Source organism: Alligator sinensis, unplaced genomic scaffold (genome assembly GCF_000455745.1).
Source record: "Alligator sinensis unplaced genomic scaffold, ASM45574v1 scaffold752_1, whole genome shotgun sequence".
NCBI classification, from domain to species: Eukaryota; Metazoa; Chordata; order Crocodylia; family Alligatoridae; genus Alligator; species Alligator sinensis.
Genome location: NW_005842000.1, coordinates 1488782 through 1503412, shown reverse-complemented (window position 1 = coordinate 1503412; position 14631 = coordinate 1488782). Strand labels below are relative to the sequence as shown.

The following is a 14631-nucleotide window of genomic DNA, read 5'->3' as shown; positions in this document are numbered from 1 at the left end:
TTGTGATGTGTTGGCTTCTCTGAGCTGATCCTGGCCAGGAGCCGGTAATCCCTGGTCCGCCACCCTCCATACTTCCTCATGCTTCCCAAAAACATAATTAATGGTTAAGAGCTGGGAAGCATTCATCCCTGGTACTTCAGCGTCTTAGCAGCTACCATTGAACTTGGGCAGATCAGCTGAATTATCCGTCAGCAACATATTCCCCATCCCCTTCAGCCTTTCCCAGCTTCTCAGTTTGCCTTAAGCTACGTGTAACAGCGTGAGAGTGATTCCACTTCAATTCAAAAGTAGAGCTGGGGGAAAAAAAATCACTCGTTTGACCCAACAAAGAATATTTTCAAATTTTGCAGCGAATCCTAAAGTAAAAACTTGTTTTGGGGTCGAACAATTTTTTTTTTCCATTTGATTTTGCCTGTTTCAACGTTTTGAAGGGTTTTTAATGTGGTTGACATGGAAATATTTTCATCCTAAAAGTTAAAACATTTAGTTTTAAAAGAAACTAAACTTTCCAGGTTTGTTGGGAGGGGAGGAAGGGGGGTGTTGTTTTTGAACAATTTGGTGAAATTGGTTTGAATTCAGAAAAAAAATGTGGGTATTGGCAAATCTGCTTTTTATTGCCACTGAAAAGTTTTGTGTGACCCCCCCCCCACTAATCCCCTCTGCTCAAGTCTGTTCATACTCCTGGAGGGAAGTTAGGAAGGACCTGGAGGGTGAGAATAGCATCCTTGCTTGGTCTTGCTCGTGGCATTTCAGGATGCTCAATGGGTGGGATCAAGCTCTAGACCATGCCACAACCATCTCCAATGTCAGGGAACATAACAACTTGCTTCCTTAGCGAATGGTTTTGCTGTTGCCCTCAGGCGGACCATTGCCGAGTGACCGGCGGCACAGCATCCTCTCCACTGGCACCTTGCGTGTAGTGAGGGTTGCCTTGCACGACCAAGGCCAGTATGAATGCCATGCCATCAGCGCCATCGGTGTGAGGAGTCTCCCTGTGCATCTGTGGGTGACGCCACGAGGTAGGACGGTGCAGGAGGTACCCGTGGGCAAACAGGTTTCGTTTGCTTTACAGTGTGTTGGATGTTGCCTGGTCTGAGGGGGGTGATCCTGCAAGGTGGATTCCTTCTTTGCATCTGGATCATGGTAACATTCCTTAGAAGATGGAAAAAATGCAGGGAATCATAGAAAATGAGGGTGGGGAGGGAGCTCAGGAGGTCACATCTAGTCCAAACCCCTGCTCCAAGTAGGACCGGCCCCAACTACATCATCCCAGCCATGGCTTTGTCTACCCGGGTCTTAAAAACCTCCAGAGATGGAAATGCCACCACCTTTGAGTAACCTGCTCCAGTGCTTCACCACCATCCTAGTGAGAAAATTCTTCCTAATATCTAACCTAAAATTCCTTTGCTGCAACTGGAGCCCATTGCTCCTTGTTCTGCCATCTGCCCCCACTGAGAACAGCCCAGCTGCATCCTCTTTGCAACCCTCTTCATGTAGTTGAAGGACACTATTAAATCCCCCTTGGTCTTCTCTTCTCCAAACTCAATCAGCCCAGGTCCTTCAGCCTCTCCTCACAAGTCATGTCCCCCAGCCCCCAAACCATTTTAGTTGCCCTTCACTGGACTCTCTCCAATTTGTCCACATCCTTTCACCTTGTCAGAGTTTGTAAAGCAGTGTCAATCCTCAGAGGCCAAAGCATTTTTTTTTTCAGTTGCATCAGCTGAAAATTTGGCATGCAACATAGGAAGAACAAACCAGCTCCCCAACCACAGGCTGTGACTGGGGTAGGAGGCTGCACTCCTACATAACACAGGCTAGAGTCCCTCCTTCATTAACTTCTGTACCAAACCTATAACTCCGGTTGGAGCTGTCGCCTCTACCTTGGAAATTCTTGTATTATGAACCCCTGTTGATGTGGGGATCTTGCATGTTCCCAGGGATTTCCAGGAGTGGAGATGACAGCACAAGATCAATTGTGAAATATAATTTAGGTAGGGATCACTAATGAGACCAAGGAAATAGATGATACTTAATCTGATGGTGGAAGCGGTCTGGGAATCTCAACTCCCCCCCTTGTGAGAAGTTACAGACTCAAACCAATTTGACCCTAGCCAAGCAGCAGCTTGTTGGTTTTTTTCCACCCCCGTCTTTCTTCCTCCTATGCAGTGGTCCCCGTGTTTCTTCATCGCCCCCAAGATGTGGAGGCAGAGACTGGACAGGATGTTGTGATCATCTGTGCTGCCCGCGGGGATCCACGGCCCACCATCACCTGGGTCAAAGTAGGAAAACTCATCCTTTCACCATCACCAACGACATTGTGGCTAATGCCCCAGAGCCAGACCCTTTCATGCCATCGTTATCTAATGCTGCCACTGTTTCAAACGAGCTTTACTGCATCGAAGGAAATGCAATAAAGTCATAACGAACAAGGATTTTTTTAATTGTTCAGACCCTAGGTTTTTGTCCTCCAAGTTGGGCTTGTTTGCAAAGTGGCTTTCCTTTTTCCTCCAAGGGCGTAATGTGAGCTTCCAACCTCTCCATATATTAGTTGGCCATGACTCAAAGACCAGGATAGTTCTAATACAGGGACAATTTGTCCTTGTTTTCAGGGATTCCCACTGGTGGGAATCAAATGTGCTACCTAACTTAGTTCTGGATCTGACGAGGCAAACTAAAACACCCAAGGCAATATCAGGCAGCAAAGAGGAGGGTTGGCTGTAGCTGAAAAAGAAAAATATTTAGTTTTTCATTAGATCAGGAGCCCTTTGGGAGGCACATTATCATTCCCCTCTAACACCACATTGCACTGCAGTCCTGGTTGAGATCTACAGCATAATATGAAGACTAACCTACCTGAACTCAGCCAGAAGTAGAACAAAACCACAGGAGAGAGAGTGTGAAACGCTCAGTAGCCTGAAAAAAGCTCTCTCAGGCCTATAGTTTTAGACACGAGTGAACCTTGGGAGCCAAGGAAAGTAAGGAAATCTCTGTATCAGTTCAAATAGGAAACAAACCTTCTCTTATAACAGCTTAGGTTTTGCTCTACAGTCGAACCGAGGCACTGCAGTCAAAGACAAGCTTTTTGTATTGGGTGCTGCACAGATAAATGATAGACAGGAATTTCTAGGGTTAAGTGTCCTCGTTAAGATTGCCAAGGATTTTCCAGGCCTATAATGAGTTGGTTGTGGTCAGTCCAGAGTTGCACCAGTGTGTGTGAGATGGTAACGGCCCTTGCAGGCCTTTACCTTTGGCCAGAAGACCCCAGACTCCAAAGAGAAGGGTGTCTCCCATTCCCTTGATTGTATTGTAAATATTAGTCATAAAGACCTTTGAGATCTCCTGATAAAGTGCTACAGAGGGAGATGCATGTTAGCTACTGAAGGCAAACGGATGCATTGAAAAAGAACGACTTGTTTCTTCCAGTTAAAGAAAGGCACTTGGAAATGTCACTGGAGAGCACCCTGAAAGCTTCGATCCCGGCAACAAGTCTGAAATGTAGTTGTTTGGCTTAAAATAATAATGTGGTGACTTTAAGCCTTCAAAGTCATGATAGCTGAATATTTGGGGTTCACGGTACTGTACTCCAGGCCTTTCCCAGGCTGCAGCCCATTGAGGGAGAAGCTGTTCCTCTCGAGGTTCAGCAATGCTCCAACTTCTGTTTCTTCAGCTGGGCTCAGTTTCTCTCCGGAGGACAAAGAGGTGAAGAGCGATGAATGAATGAATGAAGTGCGGATGACAACGTGTGAGAGGGGCAGTGGGGAGGATTGCTGTATGTGTGAATAGGGAGGAGACATGCTTTGGGATGGATAGGGAAAGATAGTGTTTGGGCTTTTGGATTTCTCTGCCCCTCCTTTGCTACGCTGCACAGAACGATGCTAACATCTGGTGGCTGTGTCGGTTAATCCCAGTTGGGCCTGTGTTTCTTGGGTAAGCCCAATATAAAGCCGACGGGATGCTTTCCAAACACTGAAATTTCTTCCTTTTTTATTTATCTATTTTTTTCATGGTGTGCAATGCAGGAGGGCATTCAGATCACAGACAGCGGCAAATTCCACATGAGCCAAGATGGGACACTTTCCATTCGAGACCTGGGGGTGGCTGATCAGGGCAGATATGAATGCATTGCCAGGAATCCCTTTGGGTTCACCTCCAGCACCATGCAGCTGACCATCACGGGTAGAGCATCTCCTTTTCCTCCATGATCTTGTCTTTAGTCTTGAAGTCAGAGAATATATGGGCGCTTGTACATGATATGTAGTATTTACATACACGGGATGAAAAATCCCCGTGTCGCTAGGTTAGTTGCATGAACAAATACATGTTGATGATTATTTTTCTTTTCATGGTAGATTTTGATTTATCATGGTAGAGGGGCAAGCTAGGCTGATGCCTGCTCCTTTCAGAGGATAATTATGTCACCCATAAGAACAGGGGACTGGGATGAGCTTCCTAGCCTAGACCACTGAATTCAGTCCTTTCCTTCAGCTTGCAGAGGGGTCAGTAGGACATAAAGGGCATGTCTACATGAGATGCGAATGGCTCAGTAGACTAATTCTACTGCGCATTAGCATGGTACAAAAAACCTGTGCTAATGCACAGTAGAATTAGTCTACTGTGCATTAGTATCACCTAAAAAGCATGCACCAGCGCTACTGTGCAGTAGCACCGATTACAACACATTTAGTTAGTGCCTGTCATTACAGGTACTAAACTAAATGCACCGTAATGATGGCACGCGTGCACGTGTAGATAAGCCCAAAGAACGGAAGAATGAGAACGACGTTGCCAGTGGAATCGCAGCATTTAAATCATTTGCTTCTATCCCTAGTCCTTTGCGGGGATTATTCTTTGGGAGAGATTCAGAAAAAATATTATTTCAGTTGGCACAGAGCAGAGCTTGGCCACCAAACCAAAAAAATAAATCATTTGCTTCCCAAAGCTCTACTCGCATGTAGAGATGCTGTCATCCTGCTCCACGAGGCTTTTCCAATAAAAGTTGATTCTTTCCAATGAAGGTTTCTGCCAGTTACCTTCTTCCCTAGAAGATCTGTGGAAAGTGATTGTGAGTGCAGAATAAGCTCGACTAAAATGCATTTGCTTGTTTTATTCAAGCACATATCCATATAACAAAATGTTGGGGGTATTCAACTAAGTCTGAGGATGTATGCTGTGTCTTTCACCTTGCAGCAGCGTGCTTTGCATTCGTAGCTGTTCTGCAAACTGGGACAAAATGTTTCCCTCGGCTGTTTATGATGGCATGACGAGCTAATTGCAGCATTGTATTTTGTACTGGATCCAGATGGCAAATCCTCTCGAGCTTGGAATTGTAAAGCAATTTCTGTTTATCGTTGTCTCCCTCTTGGTGTTTAAAAGCTACGGACGTTGGTCGGAGCGGTGACACCTTTGTAGCCTCATCGATCAAGGAAGCCATCAGCAGTGTGGACCACGCTATCAATTCGACACGGACTGAGCTGTTCAGCAAGTAAGTGCACCAGGGGTTAAGGTCGGAGACGCCGAAGCTGGAGTAGATTGAGATAATTAAAACACTGAGTGGAGAGAGCTCAGAAATAATATATTATCTCTCACCGTGTATAAATAAAAGCTGTGATTCCTTTTGCAAGCTAGAAAACGTAGGATTAATAGCAGGCTAAAATCCCATAATGAGAGGTCTTCTGGATTTGGGAATAGTCTTACAAGAGACAGTTTTATTGTCCTGAGCTATTCAAAGAAGAGGCAGAGCAGCCAGGAAAATTATCTGATCAGCATAATTCTTTTATAAATACAACTTACTTAATTCATACTTAATTATTTTTATCTAAACTTTTTCTTGATGGACGGTTTGTTTGTTTTTTTGACAGAGTACTGATTTCACCTAAAAATGGTTGGCATGGAAGATTTTCAGCTTTTTATAAAATAAAAAAAAATTCAGTTTAAAATTCAAACCTTTTCCATTTGCTGTCAGCACTGCAACTAATGTACTGACCCAACACATTTAAAAAAAATGTTACAGTGAGGCTGAAATAAATTGATTTTTGTCAACATTGTTCATGGAGGGGAGAAAAATGGACTTCCCTGGCTGGCTCTAGTTTGTCAGGAAAACTGGGGCACTAATATAGGAGCTGTTGGAGATTTATTTCCTGAGCAACGCTAGAATGTGAGCCCTGGTGCCTGCAGCATCCTATTACTTTGAGCAAAGTAGTGGTTTAAATCACAGAGAATCACACGTAGTGCATTTTAAATTTCCTACAACAGGCGACCCAAAACTCCCAATGACTTGCTGGCGCTCTTCCGCTACCCCCGGGACCCTTACACCCTTGAGACGGCACGGGCTGGCGAGATCTTTGAAAGGACCCTGCAGCTGATTCAAGACCACGTCCAGCAGGGTTTAATTGTGGATATGAATGTCACAGGTACAGGGAGGTTATTTCTGACCTGGCCTTGGAGCATGGGAAAATTTGCAAGTAAAATTAACCCAAGGGTAACAGGAGCAGAGGGTAGAAAGACGGGGGAATGCAAGAACATTTGGAGCGCTTTAAATAGTAAGTTGAGAAATAGGCTGTCCAGGTTTTAACTTGGGGGTATTCATTCAGACCCGTACCTAGATCGCCATCTTCTCTCTAACTATAGACAAGTCATCCCTAGGCCTCATATCTGTGCTGTGCGAGGTCAGAAAAGATGGCTTAGTGGCTAATATAATGGCCGCAGACTTGAGATAGCAGCATTCAAGTCACTGCTCTACTAGAGAGTCCCCAAGTGACCTTGCAGTTGGGTATTTGAGCCTGGGTCCCCCTTCCCCAAATCAGTTGGAGGGCAGAGATGCAATTTTGCCTCGTTGCCTGTGGGAGTCCTAGCCGCAGACCCCAAGTGGCCCCTTAGCAGGGTGGGTGATGCCATGGATGAGCTGTAATGCAATTTTGGGGTTACTTTCTAGGCTACCGGTACAATGACCTGGTCTCGCCGCACTACCTCAACATGATTGCCAACCTGTCTGGCTGCTCTGCCCACCGCCGCACGCCCAACTGCTCTGACATCTGCTTCCACCAGAAGTACAGGACTCACGACGGCTCCTGCAACAACCTCCAGCACCCGATGTGGGGGGCTTCTCTCACCGCTTTCCAGCGTCTCCTCAAGCCGGCCTACCAGAACGGCTTTAACCTTCCCCGGGGTGTCTCGCTGGCCGAGGACTCCAGGGAGCTGCCCCTGCCTCTGCCCCGGCTGGTCTCTACGGCCATGATCGGGACAGACACCATCACCCCCGACGAGCAGTTCACGCACATGCTCATGCAGTGGGGCCAGTTCCTGGACCACGACATGGACCAGACGGTGGCAGCCATCAGCATGTCGCGGTTCTCTGACGGGGCACCCTGCAGCGAGGTGTGCACCAACGACCCGCCGTGCTTCTCCATCATGATCCCGGAGAACGACCCACGGGTGAGGAACGGGCGCTGCATGTTCTTCGTCCGCTCCAGCCCCGTGTGCGGCAGCGGGATGACGTCCCTGCTGATGAACTCCGTCTACGCCAGGGAGCAGATTAACCACTTGACCTCTTATATCGACGCCTCCAATGTCTACGGCAGCACGGAGCAGGAGTCTCGGGAGCTGAGGGACCTGAGCAACCAGAAGGGGCTGTTGAAGCAAGGGCGAGTGGTTCCCAGCTCGGGGAAAGCCCTCCTGCCCTTCGCTGTGGGGCCGCCCACGGAGTGCATGCGGGACGAGAACGAGAGCCCCGTGCCGTGCTTCCTGGCGGGGGATCACCGCGCCAACGAGCAACTGGGTCTCACGGCCATGCACACCCTCTGGTTTCGGGAGCACAACCGCATTGCCACGCAGCTGCTGGCGCTGAATCCCCACTGGGATGGGGACACCGTCTACCACGAAGCGCGCAAGGTGGTGGGCGCCCAGATGCAGCACCTCACCTACGCCCACTGGCTCCCCAAGGTCCTCGGGGAGGCCGGCATGAAGATGCTGGGCGAGTACAAAGGCTACAGCCCCAACACCAATGCCGGGATCCTCAATGCTTTTGCCACCGCGGCCTTCCGCTTCGGGCACACCCTGATCAACCCCTTCCTGTATCGTCTGAATGAGTCCTTCCAGCCCATTCGCCAGGGCCACGTGCGCCTCCACAAGGCCTTCTTCTCCCCTTTCAGGATCATGCAGGAAGGGGGCATTGACCCCCTCCTCCGGGGCCTGTTTGGCATCCCGGGGAAGATGCGCGTGCCCTCCGAGCTGCTGAATATGGAGCTGACGGAGAAGCTCTTCTCCATGGCGCACTCCGTCTCGCTCGACCTGGCAGCCATCAACATCCAGCGGGGCAGGGACCATGGCATCCCACCATACAATGACTTCAGGGTCTTCTGCAACCTCACGTCAGCACAGGAGTTCGAGGACCTCCGGAATGAGATCAAGAACCTGGAAATCCGGGAGAAGCTCAGGAGGTACCGTGGCCTGGGACCCCTGCCCGCCACCCAAAAAGAAGGCATCAAGGTCACTGAGATCAGCATAGTTTCCTCTCTATCATTGAGTTGCTCCACCACTGGAGGGCAGGGTGATATTCAGAGGGTTTCAAATTCATATCCGGGGTGATATTCAGAGGCCACAGTGGCATGCATGCTTTAAAAACCCAAATAGAAAAGGCACTAGGAATTTTCCAAATGAGCAGTGTCCTACTTTTCATGCTTTGGTCCTGCAATGTTTTAATACAGAGACAGCGTTAATCCCCCGGAGACGTTTTCCAAGCAGATTTAAGTTGCCTGGTGTCTGTGTTGACTGACCCTAGTGAGTCTCAGTTATTTCCCAAATGAATCCATGGGGAACACCCCACAAATGAGCTCCGAACACCCAGAGTCCAAATTCCTGGTAGGATGAGGAACCCAAGTGAGACTTCTCTCTGCCCTTTGATAACCCTTCACTTTTTTCCACTTCTTACCCTGCAGCTTATACGGGACAACCAAAAACATCGACCTGTTTCCAGCGCTGATGGTGGAAGACCTGGTCCCTGGCACAAGAGTCGGCCCCACATTGATGTGCCTGTTAACGACGCAGTTCAGGAGACTCCGGGATGGCGATAGGTACCAACCTGCGGAGTCAAGCCGAAGCCTTTGGTTTTCTGTCTGTGGAGATTGCTTCCCCCATGTAGCCTGGAGGGAGCAGTCCTCGACTTCTCCCGAGTGCCAGGACTCGGTGGGACGGAGAGAGCTCTGTTCTCCTGTAGTCTGTGTATGCACAGAGGATCAAGGGCCTACATCAGGACAGGCCTTTTACCCCTCTCTTATTCAAGGGCTAAACTAAACGGAGCCACCTTGGTACTTTCGGTGCTCTTAAGTTTGTTCATCTGTTGTTTCCAAAATGGAAAAGCTAAATGTAAGTATTATGTGCGTCCACAGTAGGTGAGCCCCGCTCCCAGCAAAGCTGGTGGTGGTGCTAGCTAGCTCCCTGTTGCTACCAGCACCCACCGAGTGGATGTGGACAGGTGTGCAAACCAAGGCATTTCAGTCTTAATTTACTGCACTAAGGCTATTCAGTGGTGAGCCAGCTATACGGTCCGTCACAGGAACGTGGGGAGGGATTGACTGCAGCAGGCACCATTACACCCCCGGGCTCAATTTCACATGCGACCCAAGCCGAGAATCAAACTTGGGTCCTGAAATGCAGCTATTTTGTGCCTTAAACCCCAGTGCGTTCCCCCCCCAGCCACCTCTGCCCCCAAACCTATTGCACTGCCCGTTATCCCCAGTCACTCCTCACATTAATTCTGCTGTAGGTTTTGGTATGAAAACCCTGGCGTCTTCACTCCAGCGCAGCTGACGCAGATCAGGCAGACGTCCCTCGCTCGCATCATCTGTGACAACAGCGATCACATCCGGCAGCTCCAGGGGGATGTTTTCCAGGTGGCTTCTTACCCCCAAGGCATGGTCAGCTGCGAGGAAATCCCGGCGGTCGATCTCCGCCTGTGGCAGGATTGCTGCGAAGGTGGGAGCTGAGCAGGGATGGTGCTGACTGGTGCTTGGGGTCCAGTTAGGATGGCTTCCTCCCACTTAGTGGTTGGCACAGCGAGCCAAAAAATGCCTGCTTTTGCCCACCTCTGGCATGATCGAGGGCTGGGAGGCAAAGGGTGGGAGGTGGTCCAAGCCGAAATGACTTATTTTGCTCCCTTTTCTCCCTCCAGATTGCAGATCCCGGGGCCAGTTCCAGGCTCTTTCTCAGCGATTTCGGGGCAAGAGGTCTCCTGGTTTCAGCTATCCTGAAGAAAACCCCGACAAGCACAAGCCAGCACCCCCCAGGTGTGTTACTTCAGCCCTTCTCTCCTTCATCTCGTCTTGCATCATTTGGTGCAGGCGATCCTCTGAAATTTGGTGGTCTGTGCTGAGGGCTGGACTTCAGGGATGTTTGCAAAGCTAAATACAGTAGTTCAGCTCCTTTTTGGCTGCATGCAGCGTCAGAACCAAGTGGCAACGCTGTTCAGGGAGCCGTGATATCGTGTGCACTAACTGAGCCGGGTCCAAAGGTTTCTGAAGGCAGTAGAAAGGTTTCCCCTGATTGTAATGGCCATGAGATATCACTGAGAGTAAATATGAGACTGGGTTTAGTGCTGCTTCTTCCTGGTGCTGTTCTACAGCCATGAACCCAGTGCAGGAGAGTGACAAATCTGGAGGCAGATCCTCCAAATCCCAGAAACCGAGATGCAAAGATGCATTTTTTCCTTGCACGTGGAATTAGCATGTGCATTCACTTTGGAGGGAAAACCAGTGTTTGCAACTCTGATTCTGATTAATTGTGAGACAAATGCAGCAAAACCCGTAGATGTTTAGCTGCAACCCTTGATGTTTAAAGCACTGACACTGTCCCTGAATTCTCCTTCTTATTAAAAAAAATAAAAAAAGACACATGCAATACAAAGCTGGAGGTCACCGTAACGTGAGAGCGGTTGTTTTGAATATGCACCTGCAGGGATTTCAGAGGTAATGTTTTTTGTAAGAGTCCCCACTTTCCGTGCCTGTTCACAGCAGTGAGGAGCCTTCCCAGAGCCATTCCCTGAGGGAAAACCTTGAGTCAGTCGTGGCTGAACTAGAACGGACCGTCTCCGTCCTACAGAGACAGGTAAAACGTCATACTACAATGGGGCTTTTCCACCAACCCACCTTTATGAGCAGGTTTAGGTGCCCTGGACAATCCCCGGGAGGATGTCCTGCAGACTCGGTCATGGCTGATATGGCCGGCTGGCCCTACTAGAAGGAGTGACCAACTCTCAGGGAGAGCAAGAGGGTAGATAAAGGATGGAGGCAGAAGGCTACTGTTGTTTCGGAGCCTTTCCATCCCTCCCAGTTCACCAGAAGGCCTCCACGATGGGATTTGTCCTCTGCATCCCATGCTATCAGCTTTCCCTGAGACCCAAAAGTCCAGAGGCATGCTCAGGTCCTATGCGGTGGCAGGACTGAAACTCAACAGAGGCATGCTCAGGTCCTATGCGGTGGCAGTTCTGAAACTCACCCCAGCCATTTCGTCCTCTCCAGAGCGGCCCACGGTGGGGTTAGTCTTGGAGGGGTGTTCAGGCTTCAGCGCTTTGGTTTGGTAGCAGGATTGGTAGGAGTTCCTGTCCCGGGGTTGGTGATTTCCTTGCCCTACTCATTGCAGGTACATGCATTGGAAGGCCAGCTGCGGTGGCATCAGAGGAATACCAGTGCCTACGGATGGCGGACAAAGACCGGAGAGAAATGGAGAAAAAGATGACAAGCTTGCCTGCTCCAATGAGGTCAGCGGGTGTGTATGCCATGCTGGGGGCGGGGGAGAAGTGCTTATACATGCATCAGTGCAAGATTATAGGTCACGTAGACTTAACTTATCATGGCAGTCTACTAAAATGACCCCCAATCTCACAGCGTTTAAGGGATCTCTAGAAAACCCTGGAGGAGATGGACGTGGGGGCTCTCTCCAGATTGCCAGGTTATGATGAGTTTCCAAGCAATGTGACAGTATCTGGAAATGGCAGCTAGCCCGTGGACTCCTGCTGCGCCCCATGCCACAGCAAGACGGCTGGGAGCACAGTGCCACGTGACCTCCATGTCACTATGTCCATGGGGTAGCCGTGCATGATAGAAAACAACATGGGACCCCCTATTTTTGAGGCGCTCACATCCTTAAAGGAGAGAGACACGTCCTGGCTGGCAGGCAGTACTATGTAAGGTGGGGCACCAGGTCCAACCATTAAACACATCACAACTCGGGACCCCCACGCTCAGGGCTGGTGCTGCCTGTGCACGACTCCAGGGACAAAGATGGACAGGTTGCACTGGGCATCTGGGACCTGCTCTGAGCAGACAGCAAGTGCTTGGGGAGCCTGCTCAGAAAGGAGGAGGTTTGACATAGCTCGGTGCATTCACAGCAGAGGCTGGATACACAGAAGGGGCTGCTGATAGCAAGGGTGGCAGCATGCTGCAGCAGTGCTGACAGGTCCCTGCCCTGTTGTGCTGGTGCTGTCCCAGTAACAAAGGTCCCTGCCCTGTTGTGCTGGTGCTGTCCCAGTAACAAAGGTCCCTGCCCTGTTGTGCTGGTGCTGTCCCAGTAACAAAGGTCCCTGCCCTGACCTGTTTGCCATTGAGCCATTCTCTTCCCACCACAGGTGATCTGGGCACTTCTCCTCCTCCTCCCAGCCAACCTGCTCCACTCCATGAAGGATCGGTAACTGCCAGCCAGGGAGAACAAGCAGCTCCACCCAGTCTCACGCCTTCTTCACCGCTCCACCCAGGGCACCCAAGCTTCTTTCAGGACCTGATGTTACACTGACTTATTCACAAGGGCTTTTGACCCTCTTAACCCTCTGGGTGCACTCCTCAGCCTCGGCTATGGTGCTCTCCCCAGGTCTGCAAAACCTCCATGCAATGCCCTTGGATGGAAGCAGACCAGCAACCTGCCGCTTTTCCCCAGCAGAGCCCTGGCTCCAAAGGTGGAGACGAGGGAGAACTGCTTTGACGTGTGCTTTCTTCCTGCCATGCCCATCCCACCAGCTCTTGCCACAGACATCCTGGGAGTACTGCACGTGCAGCCATCTTAGCCAGCCCTGTCAGCAAGGATTTGCAAAATCTGATTTTTGTGTGCACAAGTGTCCTGGCAATCTTTGGCTGAGCAAATGAGACGTTCAGAGTGCAACCAGTTGGGCCTATTGTTAATGCAAACAGTGATGGAAAAAAAACCTGGGTCTGTGGGAAATATTTCTACCCTGAGAATGCAATGCCAGAAATAGGAGGGATTTTGTATTTACCCAGGATCATTTCAATTCTGGTGGCATCTCCCAAACTGAATTGCTGAGTGGGGGAATCTACTGCTTCCAACTCAACCGCCAAAAACCTTGGCTTTGCCCTGGATGGTGAGCTCCAAGCGTCTCCCCTTGACATTTTTAATTGGGTGGATATTTTCCATTCACCTTTTTGTCCTGTAATGCCTTTTGTTCAGAGCTATATTTACAGTGTAAACATAATGGGACTTGAAGCAAAACCTCAGATAATTAAATGTAATGGCCCCGCTCGTTAATTCACGGGGGCTGTTGTGTTCTGTCAATTAACAGCGAGGCGAGTAGTGTACGCGGTGTTTGATGCCTTAATGAATGCAAAGTGGTGTTTGTATTTATTGTTCCCAGGTGCTCTGCAGCTCTGCAAGAAATATGTAACCAGCTTTTTAAAATCTTTTTCATGGTGCTGTTATTCTTTAGAGGTGCTTATTAGTGGTGCTACAACTTCTGTCCAGGGGATGCCATGACCTCCCCCAAATCGAGGACAGATTAGTTTTGATGTGTCAAAGAAGCCAGTCGCAGAGGTCAAGAGAATATGTCCAAGTCCTTCACTGCCTCTGGCTCTGTTCCCTCTCCCACCCTGTGTCACAAGGATCATAACCTCCTACCGAAGCGCTGCTGTTTTTCTCCCGTCTTAGGGGTGTGATGCTTCCCGAGGGGATGAAGCAGCCATGAGGCTTCTGTGAGGATGTGGAAATGTTATAGGAAAATAAAATGATGCTAGAAAAAAGTTGTGGTTTCCATCTGTTTCGTGGCGTGGGGTTTTGAGCTCTGCGTGTGCGCACGCGTGCTCAGATGTGCGAGTGCAAATTCAACGCAGCTGGGCTCCGGTGCATCCCTAAGTGACATCCGTGATCCCCAAGAACAAGCCAAGATCCAGGACTAAATCCTCTGGTGAGTAGTGAATGGCTGGTGATTGCATAGACACACACCTGCCCCATCCTGCTCTTGCTTGTACAGCAGCATGAAACAACGCAAGAAGCCCGGCTCCAGGGAACATCCTCCAGGGTCTGGAAAAGACCAGCAATGTCCACTCCCCTTAAGATGCCCTCCACAGGGCCACACCAGCGGGGCTGCACTTGCAACCCTCTGCCCGGTGGAGTTAGGGAGGGACCTGTCCCTGAAATCCTAATATTCAGGTTGTTTTTGGGGCAGGCAGTTTTACATCATCAGAAGCTGGGAGTGGGACACGGATGGGGCCTTGATGCCGAGGTGTGCGATTTCTGTTCCCTAAGCAGTCTCTTTGCATTGCCTTTTTGTCTGTCTTCAACCACCTGAACTCTGATGATTATAAAACAGGCAAAGATCTCAGTGTGATCGACTGAGGCAGCCCCTCAAATAAAAGGCAT

At 49.6% G+C, this 14631-nt stretch overlaps 1 protein-coding gene across 5 annotated transcripts in view; it reads left to right on the top strand.

Annotated features, from left to right (window-relative positions):
- LOC102376607 (peroxidasin-like) overlaps positions 1 to 14002 on the top strand; it is a 49943-nt gene extending 35941 nt beyond the window's left edge. For 4 of the 5 annotated variants that reach the window (XM_025201667.1, XM_025201668.1, XM_025201669.1 and 1 more), the window contains 12 exons: positions 861 to 1019; positions 2167 to 2279; positions 4020 to 4176; positions 5374 to 5482; positions 6253 to 6410; positions 6932 to 8435; positions 8934 to 9068; positions 9761 to 9969; positions 10166 to 10280; positions 11004 to 11097; positions 11632 to 11749; positions 12617 to 14002. In XM_025201667.1, coding sequence (XP_025057452.1) covers positions 861 to 1019; positions 2167 to 2279; positions 4020 to 4176; positions 5374 to 5482; positions 6253 to 6410; positions 6932 to 8435; positions 8934 to 9068; positions 9761 to 9969; positions 10166 to 10280; positions 11004 to 11097; positions 11632 to 11727 — 2849 coding nt within the window. In that variant the 3' untranslated portion in view covers positions 11728 to 11749; positions 12617 to 14002. Of the gene's footprint in view, positions 1 to 860; positions 1020 to 2166; positions 2280 to 4019; positions 4177 to 5373; positions 5483 to 6252; positions 6411 to 6931; positions 8436 to 8933; positions 9069 to 9760; positions 9970 to 10165; positions 10281 to 11003; positions 11098 to 11631; positions 11758 to 12616 lie in introns of all 5 variants that reach the window. The other variant, XM_025201666.1, reaches the window with a different exon arrangement.
- The last annotated feature ends 629 nt before the right edge of the window (positions 14003 to 14631 follow it).